This window comes from Salmo salar, unplaced genomic scaffold (genome assembly GCF_905237065.1).
Source record: "Salmo salar unplaced genomic scaffold, Ssal_v3.1, whole genome shotgun sequence".
Taxonomy (NCBI): domain Eukaryota; kingdom Metazoa; phylum Chordata; class Actinopteri; order Salmoniformes; family Salmonidae; genus Salmo; species Salmo salar.
In genome coordinates this window covers 358,081-381,337 of record NW_025549356.1, presented here as the reverse complement: position 1 = coordinate 381,337, position 23,257 = coordinate 358,081, and the positions used below count along the sequence as shown (strand labels likewise).

Sequence of the window (23,257 nt, the reverse complement as noted above, 5' to 3'; positions counted from 1 at the left end):
GGGTTTATGTGACATTATATGCTAGCTTGAAAAATGGGTGTCTGATTATTTCTGGCTGGGTACTCTGCTGACATAATCTAATGTTTTGCCTTCGTTGTAAAGCCTTTTTGAAATCGGACAGTGTGGTTAGATTAACGAGAGTCTTGTCTTTAAAATGGTGTAAAATAGTCATATGTTTGAAAAATTGAAGTAATAGCATTTCTAAGGTATTTGAATATCGCACCACGGGATTCCACTGGCTGTTGAGTAGGTGGGACGATTTCGTCCCACATACCCTAGAGAGGTTTTAAGGCAAGGGCTGATTTCAAGGTTTTACTGCTAACCTACAAAGCATTACATGGGCTTGCTCCTACCTATCTTTCCGATTTGGTCCTGCCGTCCATACCTACACGTACGCTACGGTCACAAGACGCAGGCCTTCTTATTGTCCCTAGAATTTCTAAGCAAACTTAGAGGCTTTCTCCTTAGGGCTTAGGGCTTTCTCCTATAAAGCTCAATTTTTATGGAATGGTCTGCCTACCAATGTGAGAGATGCAGACTCGGTCTCAACCTTTAACTCTTCTTTGAAGACTCATCTCTTCAGTAGGTCATATGATTGAGTGTAGTCTGGCCCAGGAGTGTGAAGGTGAACGGAAAGGCACTGGAGCAACGAACCGCCCTTGCTGTCTCTGCCTGTCCAGTTCTCCTCTCTCCACTGGGATTCTCTGCATCTAACCCTATTACAGGGGCTGAGTCACTGGCTTACTAGTGGTCTTCCATGCTGTCCCTAGGAGGAGTGCGTCACAGACATGATCTTCCTGTCCGGTTTTGCGCCCCCTCGGGCTCATACAGTGGCTTGTCAAAGTATAGTAAATTGTTGGTCTGTTGATATCCCTCTAGTGGTGTGGGGGCTGTGCTTCGGTAAAGTGGTTGGGGTTATATCCTGACTGGTTGGCCCTGTCCGGGGGTATCGTCGGACGGGGCCACACTGTTCCTCGATCCACCAGACTATTGCAGCATAGATACTGGAGACTATGTGTTGATGGGCTAGGGTCAGTCTGTTATATCTGGTGTAATTCTCCTGTCTTATCCCTAGGATCTAGCCTCAAACTACCTGCCTGATGACTCCTGGTTGTCCTTAGTCCACCTGGTCATGCTGCTTCTCCAATTTCAACTGTTCTGCCTGCGGCTATGGAACCCTGACCTGTTCACCGGACGTGCTACCTTGTCCCGGACCTGCTGTTTTCAACTCTCTCTCTCTACCGCACCTGCAGTCTCGACCTTTGAATGCTCGGCTATGAAAAGCCAACTGGCATTTACCCCTGAGGTACTGACCTGTTGCACCCTCTCCAATTTGTAAGTCGCTCTGGATAAGAACGTCTGCTAAATGACTTAAATGTAAATGTAAATGTACAACCACTGTGATTATTATTTGACCCTGCTGGACATCGATGAACGTTTTAACATTTTGAAGAACAATCTGGCCTTAAATGGCCATGTACTGTTATAATCTCCACCAGGCACAGCCAGAAGAGGTCTGGCCACCCCTCAGATCCTGGTTCCTTTCTAGGTTTCTTCCTAGATTCCTGCCTTTCTAGGGAGTTTTTCCTAGCCACCATGCTTCTACATCTGCATTGCCTGCTGTTTGGGGTTTTAGGCTGGATTTCTGTATGACACTTTGTGACATCTGCTGATGTAAAAAGGGCTTTATAAATCAATATGATTGATTGATTGAATAGAGGAGAAGAGAGTGTAGAGGAGAGGAGGGAAGAGAGGAGGAGAGAGTAGATGTGAGAGAGAAAAGGAGAGAGGAGAGGAGAGAGTAGAGGAGAGAGTAGAGGACAGGAGAGTCAAGGAGAGGAGGGAGTAGAGGAGAGGCGGGGAGAGGCGAGGAGAGGGGAGAAGAGGGGAGAGGTAGAGGGGAGAAGAGGGGAGAGGAGGGAGAAGCGGAGAGGAGGAATGTGTAGAGGAGAGGAGGAGTGTTTAACTTACCGACCCATAGAGCTCTCCTCTCTCGTTCATGCCCAGGTAGAGTCCTGCATCCACTCCTCTAATACTGACCAGCCCTACAGCCAGACTGATGAACTCTAGGATACCTGGAGAGGACAGAGACAACACCTGTCAGAGATATAGACCAGCCCTACAGCCAGACTGATGAACTCTAGGATACCTGGAGAGGACAGAGACAACACCTGTCAGAGATATAGACCAGACCTACAGCCAGACTGATGAACTCTAGGATACCTGGACAGACAACACATTACACCATACATTCTAGGTTTGGGTGATATAATGTTTATACCACATCCCGGGGTATTTTGAAATACAGACAGTATGATTTTCAATATTGTGAGAAAAAAAAGAAATAAGTACACGCCACTGCTTATTAAGTTATATAAGTATAACTAATTATAAGAAATATAACTCTAAGTTACATTAGTACAACTCTAAGTTACATTAGTACAACTCTAAGTTATATTAGTATAGCTACAGAGGCAAGTATGTAAACCCTTTGGAATTACCTGGATTTCTGCATAAATTGGTCATAAAATTTGATCTGATCTTCATCTAAGTCACAACAATAGACAAACACAGTCTGCTTAAACTAATAACACACATTATTGTATTTTTCTTGTCTATATTGAATACATAATTTAAACATTCACAGTGTAGGTTGAAAAAAGTATGTGAACCCCTAGGCTAATGACTTTTCCAAAAGCTAATTGGAGTCATGAGTCAGCTAACCTGGAGTCCAATCAATGAGGTGAGATTGGAGATGTTGGTTAGAGCTGCCTTGCCCTATAAAAACACTCACAAAATGTGAGTTTGCTATTCACAAGAAGCATTGCCTGATGTGAACCATGCGTTGAACTAAAGAGATCTCAGAAGACCCAAGATTATGAATTGTTGACTTGCATAAAGCTGGAAAGGGTTACAAAAGTATCTCTAAAAGCCTTGATGTTCATCAGTCCACGATAAGACAAATTGTCTATAAATGGAGAAAGTTCAGCCCTGTTGCTACTCTCACTAGGAGTGGCCGTCCTGCAAAGATGACTGTAAGAGCACAGTGCAGAATGCTCAATGAGGTTAAACCTGTTGGGGCCACCCCTTCCTGTTCAGATCCCGGTAACGGGATTGCTTGACAAGATACATGGAGCGAAATTCAAAACAGCAAATATCGAATAATTTAAATTTCTCAAACAATCAACTATTTTACACCCTTTGAAAGATAAACATCTCTTTAATCTAACCACGTTGTCCGATTTCAAAAAAGCTTTACGGCGAAAGCATAAAGTTAGATTATGTTAGGACAGTACATTGACAAAACATTGACAAAACATTACACACAGCTATTTTCAATGCAAAGACAGGCGTCAACAAAAGCAGAAAACCAGCTAAAATTATGCACTAACCTTTGACAATCTTCATCAGATGACACTCCTAGGACATTATGTTAGACAATACATGCATTTTTTGTTCTATCAAGTTCATATTTATATCCAAAAACAGCATATTACAATGGCGGTGATGTTCAGAAAATATTTAGCCTCCAAAACTGCCGGTGAATCAGCGCTAAAATGTACAAAATTACTATTCGAAAACATTGGTAAAATATAATATTGTCATTCAAAGAATTATAGATTAACATCTCGTGAATGCAACCGCATTGCCAGATTTCAAAATAACTTTACTGGGAAATCACACTTTGCAATAAACGAGGTACTATGCTCAGAAAAATAGGCTAGGCGATACAGACTAGCGCCATCTTGGAGTCATCTAAAATGAAATATACTATTGTAAATATTCCCTTACCTTTGATTATCTTCATCAGAAGGCACTTCCAGGCATCCCAGGTCCACAACAAATGTTGTTTTGTTCAAAGAAGTTCATAATTTATGTCCAAATAGCTCCTTCTTGTTAGCGCGTTCCGAAGGCTACTCAAAATGTACAAAGCGCCCGGAACATGTCGCCACGAAAGTACCATTTTTTTTTTTTATTTACGTTCGTTCAAACATGTCAAACATTGTATAGCATAAATCTTTAGGGCCTTTTTCAATCAGAACTTCAATAATATTCAAGGCGGACGATTGCATTGTTTTACAAAACGTTTCGGAACGAAAGAGTACCCACATGCATGCGCGTCATAGTAGTAATGGCCCTCCCCCTATGACAAACTTTCCAGGCCTCTCGTTCAGTCAGTTTTTACAGGAGAAGACTCAAACCACTTTGTAAAGACTGTTGACATCTAGTGGAAGCCTTAGGAAGTGCTAAATGAATCCTAACTCACTGTGTGTTTCATAGGCATGGGCTTGAAAGTGATTCCACACATCAGATTTCCACTTCCTGTTAGGATTTGTCTCAGGGTTTTGACTGCCATATGAGTTCTGTTATACTCACAGACACTATTCAAACAGTTTTAGAAACTTTAGAGTGTTTCTATCCAAATCTAATAATAATATGCATATTCTCGTTTCTGGGCAAGAGCAGTAACCAGTTTAAATCAGGTACGTTTTTTATCTGGCCGTGAAAATACTGCCCCCTAGCCCCAACAGGTTTTAAGAAGAATCCTAGAGTGTCAGCTAAAGACTTACAGAAATCTCTGGAACATGCTAACATCTCTGTTAACCTGTTGGGGCTAGGGGGCAGTATTTGCACGGCTGGATAAAAAAATGTACCCGATTTAATCTGGTTACTAATCCTACCCAGTAACTAGAATATGCATATACTTATTATATATGGATAGAAAACACCCAAAATTTTCTAAAACTGTTTGAATGGTGTCTGTGAGTATAACAGGACTCATTTGGCAGGCAAAACCCTGAGACATTTTCTGACAGGAAGTGGATACCTGATGTGTTGTATTACCTTTAAACCTATGCCATTGAAAAACACAGGGGCTGAGGAATATTTTGGCACTTCCTATTGCTTCCACTAGATGTCACCAGCCTTTACAAAGTGTTTTGAGTCTTCTGGAGGGAGATCTGACCGAACAAGAGCCATGGAACGATGATGGCCCATTAGACACCTGGCGCGCGAGTTCATGTTGGGTACCCTCGTTCCAATACGTTATAAAAGAGGATGCATTCGTCCACCTTGAATATTATTCATGTTCTGGTTAAAAAGGCCCTAATGATTTATGCTATACAACGCTTGACATGTTTGAACGAACGTAAATATATTTTTTCCCCTCGTTCATGAAGTGAAGTCCGGCGGGCTTAGATCATGTGCTAACAAGACGGAGATTTTTGGACATAAATTATGAGCTTTTTTGAACAAAACTACATTCGTTATGGACCTGTGATACCTGGAAGTGACATCTGATGAAGAGAATCAAAGGTAATGGATTATTTACATAGTATTTTCGATTTTAGATCTCCCCAACATGACGCTTAGTCTGTATCGCAACGCGTATTTTTCTGGGCGCAGTGCTCAGATTATTGCAAAGTGTGATTTCCCAGTAAGGTTATTTTTAAATCTGGCAAGTTGATTGCGTTCAAGAGATGTAAATCTATAATTCTTTAAATGAAAATATAATATTTTACCAATGTTTTCTAATTTTAATTATTTAATTTGTGGTGCTGACTTGACTGCCGGTTATTGGAGGGAAACGATTTCCTCAACATCAATGCCATAGTAAAACGCTGTTTTTGGATATAAATATGAACTTGATAGAACTAAAAATGCATGCATTGTCTAACATAATGTCCTAGGAGTGTCATCTGATGGAGATTGTAAAAGGTTAGTGCATCATTTTAGCTGGTTTTATGGTTTTGGTGACCCTGTCTTTGAATTGACAAAACATTACACACAACTCTTGTAAATGTACTGTCCTAACATACTCTAAATTTATGCTTTCGCCGTAAAACCTTTTTGAAATCGTAAAACGTGGTTAGATTAAGGAGATGTTTATCTTTCAAAGGGTGTAAAATAGTTGTATGTTTGAAAAATTAGAATTTTGACATTTATTTGGATTCAAATTTGCCGCTCTTGAAATGCACCTGCTGTTGATGGAGTGCACCACGGGTGGGACGCTTGCGTCCCACCTAGCCCATAGAGGTTAACGAGTCTACGATACGTAAAACACTAAACAAGAATGGTGTTCATGGGAGGACACCATGGAAGAAGCCACTGCTGTCCCCCCAAAAAACATTGCTGTAAGTCTGAAGTTCACAAAAGTGCACCTGGATGCTCCACAGCACTGCTGGACAGATATTCTGTGGACAGATGAAACTACAGTTGAGTTTTTTGGAAGGAACACACAACACTATGTGTGGAGAAAAAAATGGCTTCAACAGTAGAAAATACGCCTTCTGGAGTGGCCCAGTCAGAGTCCTGACCTCAACCCGATTGAGATGCTGTGCCATGACCTCAAGAGGGCAGTTCACACCAGACATCCCAAGAATATTGCTGAACTGAAACAGTTTTGTAAAGAGGAATGGTCCAAAACTCCTCCTGTCCGTTGTACAGGTCTGATCCGCAACTACAGAAAACTTTTGGTTGAGGTTATTGCTGCCAAAGGAGGGTCAACCAGTTATTAAATCCAAGGGTTCACGTACTTTTCCCACCCTGCACGTTGAATGTTTACACGGTGTGTTCAATAAAGACATGAAAACGTATAACTGTTTGTGTCATTAGGTTAAGCAGACTGTTTGTCTATTGTTGTGACTTAGATGAAGGTCAGATTTTATGACCAATTTATGCAGAAATCCAGGTATTTCAAAAGGCTTCACATACTTTATCTTGCCACTGTATAAGAAATAAACTTATAATTATAACTATAATTAAACTTATAATTATAACTTATAATTATATCTATACTAAGTTATATTAGTATATATATAATATAATTATACGTTTTATTAGTATACTGTAACAATAAAAAAATGTATGACTAAGTTATATTAGTATACTGTAACTGTAATACATATGTAACAATAAGTTATATTAGTATTCTGTAACTATAATAAATATGTATAACTATAAGTTATATTAGTATACTGTAACTATACGAAATATAACTAAGTTATTACTATACTGTAAATATAATAAATATAACAAAGTTATATTAGTATACTGTAACTAATAAATATGTACAACTAAGTTATATTAGTATACTGTAACTATAATAAATATAACTAAGTTATATTAGTATACTGTAACTATAATAAATATAACTATAAATTCAGTATATCTACAGGAGATCTAAGATAAATAAATGATATCCAGCTCAGGACTCCAGCTGGTTTGCTAACTTGCTAGCTAAGTGGCTAGATGTCAATATCAAGATTCTTGGTTACATTGTTTTGTGCATCAACATTTTTTGGTTTGTTGTAGAAGCCAAAAAAAGTATTAAACAAATCAAAATATATATTTTATATATGAGATTCTTCAAAGTAGCCACCCTTTGCCTTGTTGACAGCTTTGCACACTCTTGACATTCTCTCAACCAGCTTCATGAGGTAGTCACCTGGAATGCATTTCAATTAACAGGTGTGCCTTCTGAGAAGTTCATTTGTGGAATTTCTTTCCTTCTTAATGCATCTGAGTCAATCAGTTGTGTTGTGACAAGGTAGGGGTGTTATACAGAAGACGGCCATATTTGGTAAAAGACCAAGTCCATATTATGGCAAAAACAGCTAAAATATGCAAAGCGAAACGACATTCCATCATTACTTTAAGACATGAAGGTCAGTCAATCCAGAACATTTCAAGAACTTTGAAAGTTTCTTCAAGTGCAGTCTCAAAAACCATCAAGCGCTGTGATGAAACTGGCTCTCATGAGGACTGCCACAGGAAAGGAAGACCCAGAGTTACCTCTGCTGCAGAGGATAAGTTCATTACAGTTACAAGCCTCAGAAATTGCAGCCCAAATAAATGCTTCACAGGGTTCAATCTCAACATCAACTGTTCAGAGAAGACTATGTGAATCAGGCCTTCATAGTCAAATTGCTGCAAAGAAACCACTACTAAAGGACACCAATAAGAAGAAGAGACTTGCTTCGGCCAAGAAACACGAGCAATGGACATTAGGTCGGTGAAAATCTCTCCTTAGTCTGATGAGTCCAAATGTGAGGTTTTTGGTTCCAACCGCTGTCTTTCTGAGACGCGGTAAGGGTGAACGGATAATCTCCTCATGTGTAGTTCCCACCGTGAAGCATGGAGGAGGAGGTGTGATGGTGTGGGGGTGCTTTGCTAGTGACACTGTCAGTGATTTATTTCTGATCCTCTATGATAATGCTGCCAGGGAATGAAACACCAGCTCTCTCTGATCCTCTACGATAATGCTGCCAGGGAATAAAACACCAGCTCTCTCTGATCCTCTACGAAAATGCTGCCAGGGAATGAAACACCAGCTCTCTCTGATCCTCTACGATAATGCTGCCAGGGAATGAAACACCAGCTCTCTCTGATTCTGACGACCTTTTAATCAAACCCATCTCCTCCCAGCACTGACACCTGCTCTGCATTCTAACCCAAAGTGAAGTCAGAAACAAACACCACCCAACCCTGTTCCACCCTCCTCAAATCTGTTCAGCCCTCCTCAGCCCTGTTCAGCCCTCCTCAGCCCTGTTCAGCCCTCCCCAGCCCTCCCCAGCCCTCCCCAACCCTGTTCAGCCCTCCTCAGCCCTGTTCAGCCCTCCCCAGCCCTCCCCAGCCCTGTTTAGCCCTCCCCAGCCCTGTTTAGCCCTCCCCAGCCCTGTTTAGCCCTCCTCAGCCCTGTTCAGCCTTCCTCAACCCTGTTCAGCCCTGTCCACCCTGTTCAGCCCTCCTCAACCCTGTTCAGCCCTCCTCAGTCCTGTTCAAATGTGTTCAGCCCTGTTCAAATGTGTTCAGCCCTGTTCAGACCTCCTCAGCCCTCCGTAGCCCTGCTCAGCACTCTCCAGCCCTCCATAGCCCTGCTCAGCACTCTCCAGCCCTCCTCAGCCCCGTTTCACCCTCCTCAGCCCTGTTCAGCCCTCCTCAGTCCTGTTCAAACGTGTTCAGCCCTCCTCAGCCCTGTTCAGCCCTTCTCAGCCCTCCTCAGCCCTGTTCAGATCTCCTCAGCTCTCCATAGCCCTGCTCAGCACTCTCCAGCCCTCCTCAGCCCTCCTCAGCCCTCCCCAGCCCTCCTCAGCCCTCCTCAGACATGTACACCATCGGCTTACCTTGACTGCAGACCGCCAGCTTTAAACCATCTCTGGATTCTCCCTGGTCATGGTTTAATTTGCAGCTATTCTCTCTCTCTCCCCCCATCTCTCTTTCTCTCTCCCTTTATCATCTCTCTCTCTCTCTCTCTCCCCCCTTGCTCTCTCCTTCTCCCCATCTCTCTCTCTCCATCTCCCCCATCATCCCCCCCCCCCACCCCCAATTCTCTCTTTCTCTCTCAGGCAGGCAGTGAGCCTAACAGAGAGACTGCACCTGCAGAATGACTGCATGGACATGAGGTGCAGAGAATGTGCATTAGGAGAGAGAGAGCCAGTGTGGGCTGGCGGCAGGTCCCTTTGAACCAGTTAAACAGAGAACCAGACACGGACCACTGCCTGTCCAGCTCTCTCTCTCTCGGTAGCCACCTGCCTGCCTGCTGCTCCTGCGCCGCTTAGGGGCTTGGTGGGTTGACCTGGAGAAGGAAGGCATGTGGCTGCACTGCTGACTGGATGACACACACACACACACACACACCTGAAACCCTTCAGCAAAATGACTGATCATATTCTGAGAAGGCAGACATAATTAGGTGTCAAATGGCCTGCATTAAAATCCTTCTGTTACCGGTTAAATATGACACATCTTCTGTTACCGGTTAAATATGGCATTTCTTCTGTTACCATTTAAATATGACATCTATATTACTGGGAAAATATTACCAGAAAAAATGCTGCTCTATCATCGCACCCAAGGCTTTGGGAAAGGAAAACCCGTTAAATAAATAACCAGGTTTCAAATGTAAAAATTGTTGCAGAAGATGTTGCTCTTGGTCTGTGCACACAAAACCGCACCAAGTTCACATGCAACTGTTGGACGCTCACCAAATCTGCTGTGGTCCTGTCTTGTCCCGTACACGGTCCCGTTGGGGAATATCTCCAGCTGGAAGCCGGTTCTACAGTACAGCTGCCTCCGCCGCAGAATCCCTTTAAGGTGCCCGAAATCTGTCAGCGAGCCCCGCTGTAACCTCCCCTCGATCTGTCCCAGCCTCTCATCCAGTAACCCCGCTGGCGCCTCTGCCAAGGGCATACTTCCTAGTGCGTGGAAACTCTGTAAATCCAAGTCTAGTGTCCCTAGAAATCCCCCAACCTCCGTCATGGCGCACAACTGACGGGATCTGTTAATGAAATTAAAATATCAGCTGAATCAAGGAAGCAACATACAAAGTCAAATCCCATGCGCAAAAAACAAAACAAAGCTGCGATGGTATGCTACCCGATGTAATGCGTCATCCAGTTTTTATTTTGTGTCGCTCTGCGACCCGCTCGTCCTGATGCCGCTGTAGGATCACCGGTCTTATGAACTAACAATCCCAGCCACCTACTCTTCACTCCAGCAGGCTGTAGTAGAACAACCTCCCTGCTCGGCTCTCTGTGGCTTTCTGCTGATAAAACCACCACGGAACCAAGAGCACGGAAACTCTGGTGATAGTTTGTAGTGCATTGAAATAATGAACAGATACCGGAATGAAAGACGCAATCATCATTAAAACACCGATGGAAGTTGACACAAGAGTTGATAAACTACATGTTTCACTGCATCAGGCTACCAATGAGTCTGTCACGTTCACAATCCATCCATATAAACTCTTAAAATAACCCTTCACTGTTTTGACTCGTATCATTTCTATCTAAAACCGCAGGGGTGCCTCTATTATCTTCCATCTAAGAAAGTCAAGAAGCCCCGTCCTAATGTCTTTTGCGGATTTCAAACAGAAAATCTCCGTTCAACTCGGTCCCATTTTATAACGGTGCCGCCAGTCAGTCATTAACTCTGTCTTCTGTTCTGAGTGTTATTCGAGCCGCTGGAATTTAGAATTGGAAGTTTGGATGAAAGGGTTTATTCTCTCTCTCTCTCTCTCTCTCTCTCTCTCTCTCTGTCTCTGTCTCTGTCTCTGTCTCTGTCTCTGTCTCTCTCTCTGTCTCTGTCTCTGTCTCTCTCTGTCTCTCTCTCTCTCTCTCTCTCTCTCTCTCTCTGTCTCTGTCTCTGTCTCTGTCTCTGTCTCTCTCTGTCTCTGTGTCCGTCTGTCCGGGAGCTGCTAGATACATACAGAGCTGGTTCTGGAGCTGGTGCTGCCTTACAAGAGGAGACATTGGGTGGGGGAAAATTATGATCTTTGATGACTTAAAAACAATGGCAGTTCAACAGCTACATAGACTGAATTTACAAAACATTAGTAACACCTTCCTGATATTGAGTTGCACCCCCCTTTGCCCTCAAAAAAGCCTCAATTAGTCGGGGAAATTGACTACAATGTTCACTCCAATGCTTGCCCTTTGTGTTCACTCCCATACCCTATAATTCAGTATCTCTTTGTGACTAACTTGTATACAGGTAGACCAGAGAAGCCCCATCCCTGATTGGCAGATGAGTGGCAACACTGATTAGAAGCACCTGCTGCTCATTGGTTGTTCTTTACAAATGCTGTTTTGAATTAAAATAAAATAGTACTTACACACTGAAGAAGGCTGTAAAGCCACCACGTCTGTGTACGTTATCCCTGATACAGTGAAAATAATGTAAAAACATGGAATAATGAAGTTAACTTTTTGAGTGCGTACCCATTATACCTCTTTGTTTGTCTGAATTGGGTTTTATGCCCCTGCCAAGCTTCTGGGAGAGCACCACGGTTCTCTGTTGACTCCAATGCTTCCCACAGTTGTGTCAGGTTGGCTGGATGTTCATTGGGTGGTGGACCATTCTTGATACGCACGGGAAACTGTTGAGCGTGAAAAACCCAGCAGCGTTGCAATTCTTGACACAAACCAGTGCGCGTGTCACCTACTACCACACCCCGTTCAAAGTCACTGTCAGGTTCGTCGTAAAAAGTGGACCAAAACGCAGCGGGTATATGAATACTCATCTTCTTTTATTAGAAGGAAACCAAAACAACGACAAAAAACAGTCCTGTAAGGTACAATAGACTATACAAAGAACAACTACCCACAAAACCCATGGAAAAACACCCCTACTAAATAGGACCTTCAATTAGAGGCAACGAGGAACAGCTGGTCAGGACGTGACAGTCACTTAAATATTTTGTCTTGCCCATTCACCCTCTGAATGGCACACATAATGTCTGTGCCCAATAATGTTTGTACCACGTTTTGTGCTGCTACCAGGTTGTGCTGCTACCAGGTTGTGCTGCTACCAGGTTGTGCTGCTACCATGTTGTTGTCATGTTGTGTTGCTACCATGTTGTGTTTCTACCATATTATGTTGTTGTCTTAGGTCTCTCTTTATGTAGTGTTGTGTTGTCTCTCTTGTCGTCATGTATGTTTTGTCCTATATTTTTCTCCCCGCAGGAGGCCTTTTGCCTTCTGGTAGGCCGTCATTGTAAGTAAGAATTTGTTCTTAAAACCTCTTCAGGATTGGACACTTTTTTTCCTCCAATTTCCACCTGAAATGACATACCCAAATCTAACTTCCTGTAGTTCAGGATCCGAGCAAGGATATGCATATTCGTGATGCCATTTGAAATGGAAACACTTTGAAGTTTGTGGAAATGTGAAATGAATGTAGGAGAATATAACACATTAGATTTGGTAAAAGATAATACAAAGAAAAAAAAGTTTTTGTTTTGTTTGTTCCATTATATTTGAAATGCAAGAGAGGCGACACTATTATTCCAGCTTAGGTGCAATTTAGATTTTGTCCACTAGATGGCAGCAGTGCATGTGCAAAGTTTTAGACTGATCCAATGAACCATTGAATTTCTGTTCAAAATGTTGTATGAAGTCTGCCCAAATGTGCCTAATTGGTTTATTAATACATTTTCAAGTTCATAACTGTGCACTCTCCTCAAACAATAGCATGGTATTCTTTCACTGTAGTAGCTACTGTAAATTGGACAGTGCAGTTAAATTAACAAGAATTTAAGCTTTCTACCCATATCAGACAATTTCTTGTTACTTACAGCCTCATGCTAATCACATTATGCCACATTAGCTCAACCGTCCCACGGGGGGGAACACCGATCCTGTATGTCATGACTTCTGCCAAAGTCGGTCCTTCTCCTTGTTCGGGCGGTGTTCGGCGGTCGACGTCACCGGTCTTCTAGCCATCGCCGATCCACTTTTCATTTTCCATTTATTTTGTTTGGCTTTGTCTTACACATCTGGGTTCAATTCCCCAATTACTTGTTCATTATTTAACCTTCCGTTCCCCCATGTTTGTTTGTGAGGAATTGTTTATTGTATTGCGGTCCGTATTTGAGGCTTTGTATTTTTACAACGTGTATTGTGATATTATTGAGTAAATTGCTTTCATTTCTCATGTCTGCTGTCCTGCGCCTGACTGATCTCACCAGCTACACCCAGCTACACACAGACGCTTTACACTGTAGAGGTTTTAACACAGCAAAGGCTCATCAAATGTCAACCTTTAGAATTTGTTCTTAACTGACTTGCATAGTTAAATAAAATAAAATAATATATAAAACAAACACAATCCTACACATGTCTCAATTGTCTCAAGGCTTAAAAATCCTTCCTTAACCTGTCTCCTCCCTTTCATCTACACTGATTGAAGTGGATTTAACAAGTGACATCAATAAGGGATCATAGCTTTCACCTGGTGGTGTGTGTGGTGTGTGGTGTGTGTGGTGTGGTGTGGTTGGTGTGGTGTGTGTTGTATGTGTGATGAGTGTGGTTGGTGTGGTGTGGTGTGGTTGGTGGGTGGTGTGGTGTGTGGTTGGTGTGTGGTTGGTGTGTGTAGTGTGGTTGGTGTGTGTGGTGTGTGGTTGGTGTGGTGTGTGGTTGGTGTGTGTGTGTGGTTGGTGTGTGTGTGGTGTTATATACAGGGAGTACCAGGTAATAACATGGCTATATACAGCGGGTACCAGGTAATTACTTACTTACAAGCAATAACAATAACGAGGCTACAAGGAGTACCAGTACCTAGTCAGTATGCAGTGGCCCCAGGTAGTAACATGGCTATATACAGGGAGTACCAGTACCTAGTCAGTACACAGGGGTACCAGGTAGTAACATGGCCATATACAAGGAGTACCAGTACCTAGTCAGTATGCAGGGGTACCAGGTAGTAACATGGCTATATACAAGGAGTACCAGTACCTAGTCAGTATGCAGGGGTACCAGGTAGTAACATGGCTATATACAAGGAGTACCAGTACCTAGTCAGTATGCAGGAGTACCAGGTAGTAACATGGCTATATACAAGGAGTACCAGTACCCAGTCAATATGTAGGAGTACCAGGTAGTTGAGGTAATATAATGTAGGTAGGGGTACCAGGTAGTTGTAGGTAGGGGTACCAGGTAGTTGTAGGTCATATAATGTAGGTAGGGGTACCAGGTAGTTGACGTAATATAATGTAGGTAGGGGTACCAGGTAGTTGTAGGTAATATAATGTAGGTAGGGGTACCAGGTAGTTGAGGTAATGTAATGTAGGTAGGGGTACCAGGTAGTTGAGGTAATGTAATGCAGGTAGGGGTACCAGGTAGTTGAGGTAATATAATGTAGGTAGGGGTACCAGGTAGTTGAGGTAATATAATGTAGGTAGGGGTACAAGGTAGTTGAGGTAATATAATGTAGGTAGGGTTACCAGGTAGTTGAGGTAATATAATGTAGGTAGGGGTACCAGGTAGTTGTAGGTAATATAATGTAGGTAGGGGTACCAGGTAGTTGTAGGTAATATAATGTAGGTAGGGGTACCAGGTAGTTGAGGTAATTGAGGTAATATGTACATGTAGGTAAGGGTTAAAGTGACTAGGCAATCAGGATAGATAATAAACAGAGTAGCAGCAGCAGATGTGAAGAGTGTGAACGTGTATCTATATGTGAGTGTGTGTGTGTGGCGACAATATGCATGTATGTGTGTGTTTTGTGTGTGAGAGTGTATTGTCATGACTGTCCACGAGAATCCAAATAGGTCAGATCAGGTTGACAATGAATAACTTCAATCAGACCCCCTTTCACCCGTAGCGGGGGGCTAGTAGGGGTTAACAATTCACACCCTGTTGTAACTCAAGAGGACAACTCAGGTCTGCACTCTCAACATTCCCCAAAGGAATGTTCGTGTTTCAACAGACCCTTTTTCCCTGCTGAAACTCTAACACGTTCAAAAGCGAATACAGGAACAATATTTCTAACATAGAACAAGGGGAATAGTCAGAGGTGATCTATAGAACACTAATGTCATTTTGTTTTTATACTTTGTGATGTCATTAGAAGTGTTATAAAGGAAATCCTGTAACTTGGAAAGTATACCCACTACATATATGAAGTTTCCATACTATGCTTTGTGAATGTAATATGAAAAATGATGAAATCGTTTTCTGTTAAGAGAGGGATGTGATTTGAAAAGTTATAAGAGATAATTGTTTTCTATAGACTTTACACAGTGAGTAGTTACCGTCCCTGAGTGACGTCAGGGACCGTGCCGGCCTTTCCTGCAAACGGTATCAACGATGGGTTAATAATTAACATACCGGACCAGAAAGATGTGAAGCTGCAGCTGTACGTTTAAAGTGGTTTGAACTTTGAATCTCAACACAAGGTAAAGATGATAAACACCCCTCCCGCACAATCACAGGTATGGCTGAGTAGCTGTTCTAATTAAAGCATCTTTGAAAAGCGAAATTAAGTAGGACCATCCTGGTACTCTGCTCAAACCATCGTATTTTGCTAATCTCATCACCCCACTGGGGAACCATCAATACGGCTGGATAACCGAAGAAGAAGAAGTGTGTGTGTGTGTGTGGTTGGTTGGTTGGCTTCAAAGAAGCATCTTCAAGAATGAATGTAAGGAAAGTTCTGGACAAATACAGAGAAGGACAAAAGTAGAAGACTTGTAGGAACCATTTCGGACAATCAGAGCCTTTCAAGCGTGCTGCGAAAAGGCCCAACTCCCTTTCCAAGGCTGGAAGCCTAGTGGTTAGGGTGTTGGGCAGGTAGACTAGTGGTTAGAGTGTTGGGCAGGTAGCCTAGTGGTTAGAGTGTTGGGCAGGTAGCCTAGTAGTTAGAGCGTTGGGCAGGTAGCCTAGTGGTTAGAGCGTTGGGCAGGTAGCCTAGTGGTTAGTGTGTTGGGCAGGTAGCCTAGTGGTTAGAGCATTGGGCAGGTAGACTAGTGGTTAGAGCGTTGGGAAGGTAGCCTAGTAGTTAGAGCGTTGGGCAGGTAGCCTAGTGGTTAGAGCGTTGGGCAGGTAGACTAGTGGTTAGAGCGTTGGGCAGGTAGACTAGTGGTTAGGGCGTTGAGCAGGTAGACTAGTGGTTAGGGCGTTGGGCAGGTAGACTAGTGGTTAGAGCATTGGGCAGGTAGCCTAGTGGTTAGAGCGTTGGGCAGGTAGCCTGGTGGTTAGGGCGTTGGGCAGGTAGCCTGGTGGTTAGGGCGTTGGGCAGGTAGACTAGTGGTTAGGGCGTTGGGCAGGTAGCCTAGTGGTTAGGGCGTTGGGCAGGTAGACTAGTGGTTAGAGCGTTGGGCAGGTAGCCTAGTGGTTAGGGCGTTGGGCAGGTAGCCTAGTGGTTAGAGTGTTGGGCTGGAAGCCTAGTGGTTAGAGCGTTGGGCAGGTAGTCTAGTGGTTAGGGAGTTGGGCTGGAAGCCTAGTGGTTAGGGCGTTGGGCTGGAAGCCTAGTGGTTAGAGCGTTGGGCTGGAAGCCTAGTGGTTAGAGCGTTGGGCAGGTAGCCTAGTGGTTAGAGCGTTGGGCAGGTAGCCTAGTGGTTAGAGCGTTGGGCAGGTAGCCTAGTGGTTAGGGCGTTGGGCAGGTAGCCTAGTGGTTAGAGCGTTGGGCAGGTAGCCTAGTGGTTAGAGTGTTGGGCAGGTAGCCTAGTGGTTAGAGTGTTGGGCAGGTAGCCTAGTGGTTAGAGTGTTGGGCAGGTAGACTAGTGGTTAGAGCGTTGGGAAGGTAGCCTAGTAGTTAGAGCGTTGGGCAGGTAGCCTAGTGGTTAGAGCGTTGGGCAGGTAGCCTAGTGGTTAGTGTGTTGGGCAGGTAGCCCAGTGGTTAGAGCGTTGGGCAGGTAGACTAGTGGTTAGAGCGTTGGGAAGGTATTCCTAGTAGTTAGAGCGTTGGGCAGGTAGCCTAGTGGTTAGAGCGTTGGGCAGGTAGACTAGTGGTTAGGGCGTTGGGCAGGTAGACTAGTGGTTAGGGCGTTGGGCAGGTAGCCTAGTGGTTAGAGAGTTGGGCAGGTAGCCTAGTGGTTAGTGCGTTGGGCATTTAGCCTAGTGGTTAGAGCGTTGGGCAGGTAGCCTAATGGTTAGAGCGTTGGGCAGGTAGACTAGTGGTTAGAGCGTTGGGTAGGTAGCCTAGTGGTTAGAGCGTTGGGCAGGTAGCCTAGTGGTTAGAGCGTTGGGCAGGTAGCCTAGTGGTTAGAGCGTTGGGCAGGTAGACTAGTGGTTAGAGCGTTGGGTAGGTAGCCTAGTGGTTAGAGCGTTGGGCAGGTAACCTAGTGGTTAGAGCGTTGGGCAGTAGCCTAGTGGTTAGAGCGTTGGGCATTTAGCCTAGTGGTTAGAGCGTTGGGCAGGTAGCCTAGTGGTTAGAGCGTTGGGCAGGTAGACTAGTGGTTAGAGCGTTGGGTAGGTAGCCTAGTGGTTAGAGCGTTGGGCAGGTATCCTAGTGGTTAGGGCGTTGGGCAGGTAGCCTAGTGGTTAGAGCGTGTGGCAGGTAGACTAGTGGTTAGAGCGTTGGGTAGGTAGCCTAGTGGTTAGAGCGTTGGGCAGGTAGCCTAGTGGTTAGGGCGTTGGGCAGGTAGCCTAGTGGTTAGAGTGTGTGGCAGGTAGACTAGTGGTTAGAGCGTTGGGTAGGTAGCCTAGTGGTTAGAGCGTTGGGCAGGTAGCCTAGTGGTTAGAGCGTTGGGCAGGTAACCTAGTGGTTAGAGCGTTGGGCAGGTAGCCTAGTGGTTAGGGCGTTGGGCAGGTAGCCTAGTGGTTAGGTCGTTGGCCAGGTAGCCTAGTGGTTAGAGCGTTGGGCAGGTAGACTAGTGGTTAGGGCATTGGGCAGGTAGACTAGTGGTTAGGGCGTTGGGCAGGTAGCCTAGTGGTTAGAGCGTGTGGCAGGTAGACTAGTGGTTAGAGCGTTGGGTAGGTAGCCTAGTGGTTAGAGCGTTGGGCAGGTAGCCTAGTGGTTAGGGCGTTGGGCAGGTAGCCTAGTGGTTAGAGTGTGTGGCAGGTAGACTAGTGGTTAGAGCGTTGGGTAGGTAGCCTAGTGGTTAGAGCGTTGGGCAGGTAGCCTAGTGGTTAGAGCGTTGGGCAGGTAACCTAGTGGTTAGAGCGTTGGGCAGGTAGCCTAGTGGTTAGGGCGTTGGGCAGGTAGCCTAGTGGTTAGGTCGTTGGCCAGGTAGCCTAGTGGTTAGAGCGTTGGGCAGGTAGACTAGTGGTTAGGGCATTGGGCAGGTAGACTAGTGGTTAGGGCGTTGGGCAGGTAGCCTAGTGGTTAGAGCGTTGGGCAGGTAGCCTAGTGGTTAGAGTGTTGGGCAGGTAGCCTAGTGGTTAGAGTGTTGGGCAGGTAGCCTAGTGGTTAGAGTGTTGGGCAGGCAGACTAGTGGTTAGAGCGTTGGGCAGGTAGACTAGTGGTTAGGGCGTTGGGCAGGTAGACTAGTGGTTAGGGCGTTGGGCAGGTAGCCTAATGGTTAGAGCGTTGGGCAGGTAGCCTAGTGGTTAGAGTGTTGGGCAGGTAGATTAGTGGTTAGAGCGTTGGGCAGGTAGCCTAGTGGTTAGAGAGTTGGGCAGGTAGCCTAGTGGTTAGAGCGTTGGGCATTTAGCCTAGTGGTTATAGCGTTGGGCAGGTAGCCTAGTGGTTAGAGCGTTGGGCAGGTAGACTAGTGGTTAGAGCGTTGGGCCAGTAACCGAAAGGTTGCTGGATTGAATCCCAGAGCTGACAAGGTAAAATCTGTCATTCTGCCAATGAGCATGACAGTTAACTCACTGTTCCCTGGTCACCGAAGACTTGGATTTCGATTAAGGCAGCCCCCCGCACCTCTCTGGTTTAGAGGGGTTGGGTTAAATGAGGAGGACACATTTTAGTTGAAGGTATTCAGTTGTACAACTGACTAGGTATCCCCCTTTCCTTTCCTTTCTAAAGAGGAAGCTTCTAACTGTAACTAATGCCTGCAACATGACCCAGGTTATCACTCAACCAACTACAGTGGATACCAATAGTGTTGGATCTGTGACATCCACTTGTATTGATCATATCTTCACTAATGCTGCAGGGCTTTGCTCCAAAACAATATCAGTTCCCATTGGCTGTAGTGACCATAACATTGTGGCAATAACAAGGAAAATCAAAGTGCCAAACATTGGGCCTAAAGTAATTTATAAGAGATCACACAAAATGTTTTCCTTTTTGTTGAAGATGTAAAACATGTACGTTGGTCTGATGTGTATGAAGAAGTGAATCCAGATGCAGCACTGGAAGTATTTGTAAAACTATTCATGCCAGTTGTTGACCAGCACCTGTTAAGAAACTAACTGTGACAGCTGTTAGAGCAGCCTGGATTGATGATGAATTGATGGTTCAAAGAAATGATTCAAAAGAGGTGTCAAACAAGTCAAGCTGCTCAGCTGATTGGTTGACATACTGGACATTTAGACATTTTGTGACTAAACTTAACAAATATAAGAATATTACCAAACCAAGATAAATCAAATAAAACACAATGGGAAAAGACTGAGGTCCTTTAAATTCTATCACGGGCAGAAAATCCAATTCATATCCATCGATCATTGAAGTTGATTGGTCATTTATAACACAACCATTCGATATTAGCCAATCATTTCAATAACTATTGCACTAGTAAAATGGAAAAGCTCAGAAGTGAAATGACATCATTGAACAGTGAGCCATCATGTCTTTGTATAAAATATCTAGTAATGAAAGAGAAGGATTGCTGTTTTGAATTTGGTCAAGTTATTCTGGGAGAGGTGGAACAACTATTGTTATCCATGAATAATGATAAGCCAACAGTTTCACTCATTACTCAGAGCTGGACAGGAAGGTCAACACAATCTCCTTCAGTTTGGCATCAGCTGTCGTGGTGAGATTGTGGTGAGCAGGGCCTGGTGCTGACTCAGGATGTCCCAAGGAAGGCCTTCTCAAACCTGGTGATCATGGGAGGGTCAATCTTGTCAAAATGACATCTGAAAGGGATCAGTGTAACCCTAACTAACCCTGGAAATAGTCTGATAGGAGTCAGTGTAACCCTAACTAACCCAGGTAATAGTCTGATACCAGTCAGTGTAACCCTAACTAACCCTGGCAATAGTCTGATACCAGTCAGTGTAAATAACCCTGGTAATAGTCTGATACCAGTCAGTGTAACTAACCCTGGTAATAGTCTGATACCAGTCAGTGTAACCCTAGCTAACCCTGGTAATAGTCTGATATCGGTCAGTGTTACATTAACTAACCTTGGTAATAGTCTGATAGGAGTCATTGTAACCCTAACTAACACTGGTAATAGTCTGATACCAGTCAGTGTAACCCTAACTAACCCTGGCAATAGTCTGATACCAGTCAGTGTAACTAACCCTGGTAATAGTCTGATACCAGTCAGTGTAACTAACCCTGGTAATAGTCTGATACCAGTCAGTGTAACCCTAACTAACCCTGGTAAAAATCTGATACCTGTCAGTGTAACCCTAAGTAGCCCTGGTAATAGTCTGATAGGAGTCAGTGTAACTAACCCTGGTAATAGTCTGATACCAGTCAGTGTAACCTAACTGACCCTGGTAATAGTCTGATACCAGTCAGTGTAACCCTAACTTACCCTGGTAATAGTCTGATAGGAGTCATTGTAACACTAACTAACACTGGTAATAGTCTGATACCAGTCAGTGTAACCCTAACTAACCCTGGTAATAGTCTGATACCAGTCAGTATAACTAACCCTGGTAATAGTCTGATACCAGTCAGTGTAACCCTAACTAACCCTGGTAATAGTCTGATACCACTCAGTGTAACCCTAACTAACCCTGGTAATAGTCTGATACCATTCAGTGTAACCCTAACTGACCCTGGTAATAGTCTGATAGGAGTCATTGTAACACTAACTAACACTGGTAATTGTCTGATACCAGTCAGTGTAACTAACCCTGGTAATAGTCTGATAGGAGTCAGTGTAACCCTGACAAACCCTGTTAATAGTCTGATACCAGTCAGTGTAACTTACCCTGGTAATAGTCTGATACAAGTCAGTGTAACCCTAACTAACCCTGGCAACAGTCTGATACCAGTCAGTGTAACCCTAACTAAACCTGGTAATGGTCTGTTAGTAGTCAGTGTAACCCTAACTAACCCTGGTAATAGTCTGATACCAGTCAGTGTAACCCTAACTAACCCTGGTAATAGTCTGATACCAGTCAGTGTAACTAACCAAGGTAATAGTCTGATACCAGTCAGTGTAACCCTAACTTACTCTGGTAATAGTCTGATAGGAGTCAGTGTAACACTAACTAACCCTGGTAATAGTCTGATACCAGTCAGTGTAACCCTAACACCTGGTAATAGTCTGATACAAGTCAGTGTAACCCTAACTAACCCTGGCAACTGTCTGATACCAGTCAGTGTAACCCTAACTAAACCTGGTAATAGTCTGTTAGTAGTCAGTGTAACCCTGACTAACCCTGTTAATAGTCTGATACCAGTCAGTGTAACTAACTAACCCTGGTAATAGTCTGATACAAGTCAGTGTAACCTAACCAACCGGTAACAGTCTGATACCAGTCAGTGTAACCCTAACTTACTCTGGTAATAGTCTGATAGGAGTCAGTGTAACACTAACTAACCCTGGTAATAGTCTGATACCAGTCAGTGTAACCCTAACTAACCCTGGTAATAGTCTGATACCAGTCAGTGTAACTAACCCTGGTAATAGTCTGATACCAGTCAGTGTAACCCTAACTTACCCTGGTAATAGTCTGATAGGAGTCAGTGTAACACTAACTAACCCTGGTAATAGTCTGATACAAGTCAGTGTAACCCTAACTAACCGTGGTATAAGTCTGATACCAGTCAGTGTAACCCTAACTAACTCTGGTAATAGTCAGATACCGGTCAGTGTAACCCTAACTAAACCTGGTAATAGTCTGATACCAGTCAGTGTAACTAACCCTGGTAATAATCTGATACCAGTCAGTGTAACCCTAACTAACCCTGGTAAAAGTCTGATACCAGTCAGTGTAACCCTAACTAACCCTGGTAATTGTCTGATACCAGTCAGTGTAACTAACCCTGGTAATAGTCTGATAGGAGTCAGTGTAACTTTAACAAACCCTGGTAATAGTCTGATACCAGTCAGTGTAACACTAACTAACCCTGGTAACAGTCTGATACCAGTCAGTGTAACCCTAACTAACCCTGGTAATGGTCAGTAAGGAGTCAGTGTAACCCTAACTAACCCTGGATATAGTCTGATACCAGTCAGTGTAACCCTAACTAACCATGGTAATAGACTGATACCAGTCAGTGGAACCCTAACTAACCCTGGTAATTTTCTGATAGGAGTCAGTGTAACCCTAACTAACCCTGGTAATAGTCTGATAGCAGTCAGTGTAACCCTAACTAACCCTGCTAATAGTCTGATACCAGTTAGTGTAACTAACCCTGGTAAAAGTCTGATAGGAGTCAATGTAACTTTAACAAACCCTGGTAATAGTCTGATACCAGTCAGTGTAACACTAACTAACCCTGGTAACAGTCTGATACCACTCAGTGTAACCCTAACTAACCCTGGAAATGGTCTGTAAGGAGTCAGTGTAACCCTAACTAACCCTGGATATAGTCTGATACCAGTCAGTGTAACCCGAACTAACCCTGGTAATAGTCTGATACCAGTCAGTGTAACCCTAACTAACCCTGGTAATAGTCTGATACTAGTCAGTGTAACCCTCACTAACGCTGGTAATAGTCTGATAGGAGTCAGTGTAACCCTAACCAACCCTGGTAATAGTCTGATACAAGTCAGTCTAACTAACCCTGGTATAAGTCTCATACCAGTCAGTGTAACCCTTACTAACTCTGGTAATAGTCTGATACCAGTCAGTGTAACTAACCCTGGTAATAGTCTGATACCAGTCAGTGTAACTAACCCTGGTAATAGTCTGATACCAGTCAGTGTAACCCTAACTAACCCTGGTAATAG

General features: G+C 43.9%; 1 protein-coding gene across 1 annotated transcript; it reads right to left on the bottom strand.

Annotated features, from left to right (window-relative positions):
• Nucleotides 1-1,935: 1,935 nt before the first annotated feature.
• On the bottom strand, nucleotides 1,936-10,873 carry LOC123736406 (fibroblast growth factor 16-like). The gene is made up of 2 exons (XM_045713189.1): nucleotides 9,987-10,873; nucleotides 1,936-2,075 (listed from the first exon to the last, which is right to left on the bottom strand). The coding sequence occupies exons 1-2, from the start codon at nucleotides 10,258-10,260 to the stop codon at nucleotides 1,963-1,965; spliced, it is 387 nt and encodes a 128-aa protein (XP_045569145.1). The 5' UTR covers nucleotides 10,261-10,873; the 3' UTR covers nucleotides 1,936-1,962.
• Between the last annotated feature and the right edge of the window lie 12,384 nt (nucleotides 10,874-23,257).

Excerpts from the sequence above, each read along its gene's own strand:
- LOC123736406 (XM_045713189.1), bottom strand. The coding sequence starts at position 10,260 with ATGACGGAGGTTGGGGGATTTCTAGGGACACTAGACTTGGATTTACAG. Across the intron at positions 2,076-9,986 it reads ACAGGACCACAGCAGATTTG|GTATCCTAGAGTTCATCAGT; the intron begins GTGAGCGTCCAA and ends TGTCCTCTCCAG.